We start from the raw sequence: 8,354 nt of genomic DNA on the forward strand, positions 1-8,354 counted from the left end.
TTAAGCCATAGAAGACAACTCTCAAATCGTCTGATGATGCCCGCAGACCCTCAGCTTACACTCAGCTTCACGTGAAACTCATCAAGTTCAACAGACACACACACACACACACACACACACACACACACACACACACACACACACACACACACACACCTACCTAACATCTAATAACATCTAAGAAAAAGAAAACTAAACCGAAAAGATATTCCGCAAAAAAGTTATAAAAATAGAACGAGAGCATTTTCCAGTTTTCCTCATAAATTTGTTTTCCTCGTGTAAATTTTCCATGTTTTCCCAAGGTGTTGGCATCAGCCTGATTCCGGCTCTTCCCGGTGCAGCAGCCGACAGATGCTTCCAGTTTCTAATTTTAAATCAAACTGTTTCTATTTTTAAATTTGTGCCGTGCGTCTGGCCTGCAGACGGATGTTTTCTGGATTTTAACTGCTGCTTTTATTTTGCAGATACATACTCTGGGTGCTTTAATCTCACAGGTGACATCCACTCTCTCTAACGACCAGCAGGGGGTGACTCTTCTGAGGTCTGATTGGATGCAAGCCACCTGACCTCTGAGCTCATCAAACGCTTTCTGATGAGTTTGTAGGTTAGTTTTATGAGTGAATAAAAGTGAAGTTTATTTTGGTCCCATTAGAGTGAGGGAGGACGATAGTGAGTCCTGACTGCTGAGTCCGTTTTAGATATGAAAATCAACCAGATCTAAGAAACGCTCCCAAACTTCCTGTAACTCTGAAAGCATTCACAGTATTAAGGTTAATTTTTCATGGCTTCATTAAATTAAATTAAAAATGAAATCAGCTGATTCTGAAGTTTCCTTTGATTTGGTTGATTTAATATGAAATGAACTGTTTTCAATCTATTTTACAAAATAAAAGCTTCTGTAATTACGTGAAAATGACAAAGAAATCTGGGCTAGACAATGACCACAGAGGTTCATAGAGAGCTGCATGCTTTACTTTCATTATTCAGGACTAACCTGAACTTCTGCCATTTGAACTGGTTCCCATAACACAGGAGCTGGTTTTACAACTTCCTCACAAAGTTTCCTCATCGTGCTGCCACTGAGCAACACTTCTGGGCTGGCGTTAAACTCTCAGATTTCAGTTTTCACAACCATCAAACTGAGCGACAGCAGCGTCACAGATTAACTCACGACCTTCAGATCCCACTGAGAGTGACGGCTTTTGATGGCCTGTTATTCTGTTTGATCACATGTTTGTGACTGAATATCAGCTCTGTGTGCGTCTTTATCCTGATACTGTTGTTGTATACGTCTCCTTTGAAACAGACTTTTAATGAGACTTTTACCTGATAAATAAAGGATCACTATAAATGTGATGTGACTCGAGCCGGCAGCCTCCAACCACCAGACCAGTTACATGAAATGAAGTTCTCACCAGCTCAACTAAAACTGCTTTCAGCAGGACAGGAAAGACTTCGAGGAAGTAATCTGAATTTCCTGATTTCCAGCAGAACAATTACAGATAAGAAACCAATCAAACAAAAAGAAAATCTTTAAAGTTAACGTGATTGAGGAGCCTTATTTTTACCTGGCTAACACAAACTTCACCCTGATATACGACTCAAAGTCCTCAAACCACTCATATCGGAAACATTTTAAAATCTGGCTCATAAAGCAACCATTAACCCGAGCATCACGGTGTAAATGTACTGGCTCCTGCATCTGGGCTGTATGCAGACCTCCCCTTCATCTCCACCTTCACACCATCACAAGGACTGGAGAGGAACTTTCTCTCACTCGATCAATAAATCAATCGGCTTTAACGCTGATCCATGTGGAAATAAGGATGCAGTTTCTTTACAGTGGCAGCTAACATGTCCTCACTGGTCTAACTTTGTGTTTTCAATCCATAAACAGTGTTTTGGTCCATAAACAGTGAAAACTTCACCTGTGCTGACTCTGACGTCTAATCTTAATTAAATAAACCCAGAGACTCACATTTACTGTCACAAACGACTCAGAAACACAAACAAACGTGAAAGAAGTAGCAAACCTTTGATTCCTTTTAAATTCTGTCTATTTGTCTGCATAATTATCATATTCAGTCAATAACTCTTAACACAATTGGTCTCTTTTTATTCGACCGTCTGCTCAAAGAGTTTCTAATAACCTTAGTCCTAAAATGATGATAACCAGAGGAAAGCACATCTTCCTGCTCGTAACCCTGCAAGCTCCTTCAACAATATTCTTCTCTATTATATTCAGGACATATAAAAACTGCAGAACAGAAGGATGCATTTGTTTTTTTAGTTTTATAATAAAGATATAAAGCCCAAATTTGTAAATGCTGTAGGTAAGTGTGAAGGTAAATCTGACTTAGAGGGTTGGTACTGGGAGCTTGAGTCCAGCTGCAGGCCTGCGAGCAGCAGTGTGAATGTCACAGATCTGAATTTATCTGCATCGGAGCTTTTTCTGGCGTCAAACCACAACTCTGTTGCCATGCTTTAGCTCATCATTTAGAAACATGCTGCGGCCGTGCTGGAGACACGAGCACACAGGTGTGATGATTTCATCACCGGTTCAGTGACCATGAGATGCTGCAACAGCTGAAAGAGACCAAACTTTGTGTCAGTGCAGGTGTGGGAGGAGGACAGAGGTGTTTTCTTTATGGCTTCAGGAGAGTCCAGCCCACCTCAGAAACACCAACAGCCAGTGAGCCAAGCTTCAGGCTGAAGCTTTACAGGTAAGCTAGTAGAGAAACATCTCAGCCTCCTCTGGTGATGCTGCAGGAGCATCGACCTCCCTGCTGACGGCACACAGACCAGTTAGAATGAAACCACTGAATAAAACACTCAGCTGCACGCGAGACTCGGGAAACTGTTTATTCCTCATCTAAACTCATGAAGAGTCACTTCAATGAAAGTGAGTTACAAAAACAACCGAAGCGTCCAAACAGCAGCTGTGTTCACCAAAGACTTTAAATAACCTGTATTTAAACTGAACATTGTCGTGTTTTTTTTCTTCACAAATATGCAACTACTACTATCATTTAATCCACCTGGAAACACACAGTGTCCCATGGAGGCGCCATAGAGGTCGGGTGTGATCCTGACAGGATCGCAGGTGTAAGGATGGAGGTGATCTGACCCTTGGAGCTCCCTTAGAGACCAGACAGGCTGGCAGATTTGGGAGGAGCTCGTAGCACAGACGCACAGCACCTGACTAGGATGCGTCCCATAGCTGGGGAGTCTCTGCTTAGACCGAGGTAAGCATCAGAAAACAGATATAATAAATAATAACCTCACCTCACAGGAATAGGTTCAGTCGAAACCTGAGAGCAGATTTTTTATTTATTAACGTATTTTATATTCTATAAACTCCTGACAGCTCTGCAGGCTCGAGCTACGATGGCCCATGTGTGCAGAAACATAATAAACATAATGGAGGGATATCCTTTGAAACCTCCCGAATCATTAAATATTCAGGAGGTGATTTTTGGTCTGCAGCTTATCTCCATAAACAGAGAACCTGTGGGAGGCGTCAGGGAGCAGACGGCTGATCAGCTATTATCTAAAGATTACCAGATGGACATTTAATCATCATTAGCAGGAATCCTGAACATCACAGGAGCACGGCTGTCAATAAAGGCCACCCCTTTTTATTCAAATAAACACACAGGTGTATGAAAAACAGCAGATTCAGTGCCTGAAATGTCTGAAGAAAAATCCTCTCCATCATCATCTGCTGTCACTACACAAACATTAGAAACTGTTTTATGGAGCTAAAGAGCCCAAATCTCTTTTCCTGCTGTGGACTGACTCCAGCCTGACTGCGTGAGGAACACCAGGGTAAACGTTGGACTTTAAGTGAACTTTTTAGACTCGGGCGGGTGATTCTGACCTCATGACCGCATGGCGTTGGCCATCGACTCGCCACATCACATCATCATTGAATGACAGCTCATAACAGCTGAACTGACTAAAGTTAGTGTTTGATCACAGGAATGAAGGTGTGTGGGCTCATGCTCTAACGTGAGACGATCTTTTAAAAATTACACGTGAATGTTATTTTAAATACAGTGAGGAAAGTGAACAACCCCCCATCAGAACAAGGCAGCCACATGATCATCAGTCTGGAGACAAACGGCTGAGTGAAAGCAAACAGCACACAGTGGATACGAACAGTAAATATCAGCCTGATCTTTATTCCACCAAAAACTGTCTCAGTAACACCAGAATGAACTTAAGTGGTTCGTTTTCAGTCATTTAATATCATTAAAAATACTTAAGTCTTCGTTCTGTTAGATTTCAGCTACGAGAACTGCCCGACGTGAGGCCCTTCTCTTACTTTACTGGCACATTATTAATTATGAATTTATGAGCTACATCCAGCTCAGTGGTACCAGTATAACCATTACATAAGTGAAGACTTTCACCCGGATTATCAGACAGTTTATGGCACTCACAGGATCATAAACCTGGGAGTAGGTGATGGAGTAAGTGTCATTTCTAGGTAAAAAAAAAAAAAAAAGCTTTAAAAACTTTATTTTAGGTTAAATCTGCTAACTTAAAGCTGTTTTTATAAAATTTGCTGTTTTCATGTCTTTGAATTTATAGTTAATCTGTATAACCATGAAAATAGCTGCCAGAATAATTTATATTATCATTTTTATCACTAATAAATATTTTCTCCCCAGTATTCTGACCAGAGCTGAGACTGAAAAACCTGAAATCATCGTCACATGTTTACCCAGAATCCCTCAGAAACTCACCTGAACGTTTGATTACCTGGTAAATTATTGAAATATTAATGAAATCAGGCTGAGATGTTCCACTTTGACCACATTCAGTGAATCTGTGCCCCACCTGAGTTCGTACAATCCTTCCTGGGATTAAAGCTGATCACAGATAAACCGATTAAAGTTACTCTGAAGCAGAAACAATAATAACGAGCTGTTACAGCCGCTAACATGAGAGGATCGGATGAGTTTCTCCTCATAGTTCATGCATGCTGTGCGCAATTAACAATATATTATGTCATGTCACACACAGCTCATGTGACCAGCAGAGAAAACGAAAGCTGGCTTCACCTGTCGGGGTTTCACCTGCCCCTCAGCACAAAGTCTCCACAGTTTCCTCACAGAGTTCCCTGCAGGGGCATCATGGAGGAAGTCCAGAGCAGCTGAACTTCATCCCTCGGCTTCCCAAACATGTGCCGGAGCACAGCGCCTTGGCTAGTTGCCGCTCCATTCTGCCCACACCAGGGTAAAAACCCCCGCTGTCCTCACCCTGGAGCCCCTCGCGGGTCCGACCCGGTACCATCGCCCTGTTTTACCGACTAACGCTCACACAGACCAGGTCATGTTTTCAAACACGCTCGGGCGGGAGAAGTTGACGTGTAGATATGCTAACGTTAGCCTAGCCTGCTGCATGGCTGGGTGTCGTTACCGGAGCGAGCCGTGAATAAAAACACAAAAACCTGGAACTCCGGGACAGAAGCTCCGGGTACCGCGCCCGGTCCGTCTGGGATAAGCGTGTTTACGGCGGTTCCCGGTGGCGCCAGGTGACCGTGCGTGCTAGCCTGGCAGCTATCCGTCTGCAGCTAACCGCCTGTTTCATTGTTTACTTCACTGAAATACATCGATTTTTCCCGCCGCTCGCCCTCCGGTTACTCGCCTCTGATGGCCACGGACGCCGGAACTCACCAGGCTGGACACTCGAGGCCGCAGACTCCCTTGTTCGCCCCGGAGCCCGAACCCTCCCCTGGCTGCTAGCAGCGGCTAGCCTCTAGCCCGTGCTGTGACAGCAGGCCACAAGTCAACACAGGCGGCCGCATCCTTTCTTTCTCCCCGCTAGCTCCACCGCGGCCGCCGCCCGCACGCACCGGCTGCACGCTGGCTCCGTGCCGGGAGCGGCGCACTCGGATCCGGCCTCAGCTTCAGCTGCGCCCGCCTACAGAAATTATCCGCGACAAAAACATGAAACCTCCGCTTACCTGCACATGATCCGCCATTTTTCTCCATTTCATGCACCTCTCACTCCCCCGCTTATGGGTAACCAAAGTGACAACAGCGCCCCCGCTGGTGGCCGCTGGCAGGACTCCAGCAGCACGATGCAACACAATGTAACACAATGGAACGCAATTTAATATAACACAATACAATTTAATACAATTAAATACAACATAAAATAATTTAATACAACACAATGTCATTTAACAATACAAATAGATTAATAAACTATACATCTCATTAATACAACGCTGTAAGGCTATGTTACAATACAACACAATGTAATGCACTACAACACACTGGAATCAAATACATAGAGACATGAATGCATAATAACATGTAACAAAGAGAAGTTATGCATACAATCAGAGTTTGTTTAGTGACAGACATTTTACAAACTCATTAGAAAACCTTTTTTAAATAAATTTCTGACTTTTTAAATTAATTTTACTGTCATATTATTAATATTATTATTATTATTATTATTATTATTATTATTAGTAGTAGTAGTAGTAGTAGTAGTATTAGTATTTTAACTGACATTTTTAAAGGTGCTTATAGATAGATGGCCTAAATGGACAAATGTAATATAACATCTTATCATATAGTAAAACATCAAAAAACAAGAACAGTATTATAATGTATGATTTATTAAATTGAATATTTTATTTGTATTTCTAAAGTTATTTCGTGTTTATTTATTGCACTTGCGATTTTTATATTATTACTAATTATTTATATTTACATTTATAATTATATTTTTGCTTGATTGTATTTGGGATTGTTTAATTTCAGATGAGTTTAGACCTCATTAGCATATTTGTTTGGTCATATTATATCTAAGCCCTTGTTGTATTTTTGTTGCTGTTTGAATGAATGTCCTAAACGCTGGATTATTAAAATATTTCTGTCGTTGAGTCATAATCTTAAACATAACAGTGATGTAGTCCAGTGAAGCACAATGCCATCTAATACGATAACATGTTTTAGTATAAAACTGGAAGGTGTGCTGTGGATACTGCAGCCCCCTCTGGTGGATGTTAGTGGATCTACACAGGTAAGCTCAAAAGTAATCAGAAAGGAATAGATTCATATTTTTTCATTTATTTAAATTTGTAATTTTTGAGTGTTAGCACCATCACCTCACAGGAAGAAGGTTGTGGGTTTGAATCCATCGGCTGCCTGGGTTCTTTCTGTTTGTATGTTCTTCCCGTGCACAGTCCAAAGACGTGCTCGTTAGGTGAACTACTGATCTGGAATCTGCAGTAGGCGTGAATGACTGTCTGTGTTATTCCTGCCATATACTGGTGACCTGTCCAGGATGCACCCACCTCTTGCCCAGTGAGAGCTGGGATAGGCTTCAGCACCCGAGCACTCCTGAACTGGGTAAATGGATGGGTGACTATCATTTTTATGATATTTCTATTTAAATAAATAGATATGTGTATAAACAACAGGTTTTATGAGCCTGTGTGATCACAATGTGATCTCCACATTTGCAGACAGATGTGCAGCTCCTCAAAGGATGAGCTTTGAATGAACCTGACTTTCATGTTATTCTGTAATCATCATCATGCACTCAGAGCCAGTCTGTGTTTAACATGCAGACTAACAAAGACTGCAGCTGTCAGGTGCCACACACACTTTTTTCTTAGAATAAAAGTTACATTTAAACATATTTTATTTTTTAAATTTTGGATCTTTTTCCCTTAAATTCTGAATTTTGTGTTTTCTCTTCAGGCAAAAATAAATAAATAAAGTTTTGATTTGGGCTGGTTTTCTAATTTTTTCCCCCTCTCTCTGTTATTTCTGGTTTTTATTTGGTCACAGTCATGTTGTTATTGTAAATTGTTATGTTGCTGTAGCAAATAAAGATTTGAAGGTAAAAAAAAATGGCAGGTTTGATAACGATGATAAACGTCTTCTGCAGTGGCTTAGACAATACTGTAGTTTCAGGTCTGACCGCCAGAGGGCAGAAAACTGCCAGGACTCTGACATAGGGTCAAAACTTCCTATCCGGACTTTCAAAATAAAACCAGTAGCGTAAACAGATGCCACGAGAGAAGTTTTTCTAAAAGTAGAAACATGGCAAGAGCAAATGACTGTTTTTCCTGTAACCTGAACCTCAAAGTTAAATCTGTCAGAAAAGAAACTTTGATTTCCTAAAACATTAAAATAACGCGTAAATCTCTCTGAGTTGTCTGGAAGTTTCTTCTTCACATCACTATGATACACTTGTTTTCCATCATCAAACAGGATGATATAAGGATATGCTGTATCAGGATCCAGAGTCACATCCACTGCATACTACTGGACCTTCTTCAGCTCTGTAGCCTCAGACAGCTTCTTCTTCCTGAGTTTCCT

The 8,354-nt window shown here is 41.4% G+C and overlaps 1 protein-coding gene across 1 annotated transcript in view; it reads right to left on the reverse strand.

The window, feature by feature from the left end:
- Positions 1–6,063, reverse strand: part of xpo7 (exportin 7) — an 18,606-nt gene extending 12,543 nt beyond the window's left edge. The window contains exon 1 of the mRNA XM_005753948.2: positions 5,975–6,063. Within this exon, the coding sequence (XP_005754005.1) occupies positions 5,975–6,007 (33 nt within the window). The 5' untranslated portion in view covers positions 6,008–6,063. The remainder of the gene's footprint in view (positions 1–5,974) is intronic.
- Positions 6,064–8,354: the final 2,291 nt, after the last annotated feature.

Source organism: Pundamilia nyererei, unplaced genomic scaffold, assembly GCF_000239375.1.
Source record: "Pundamilia nyererei isolate P.nyererei 1_Seehausen unplaced genomic scaffold, PunNye1.0 scaffold00484, whole genome shotgun sequence".
Lineage (NCBI taxonomy): Eukaryota > Metazoa > Chordata > Actinopteri > Cichliformes > Cichlidae > Pundamilia > Pundamilia nyererei.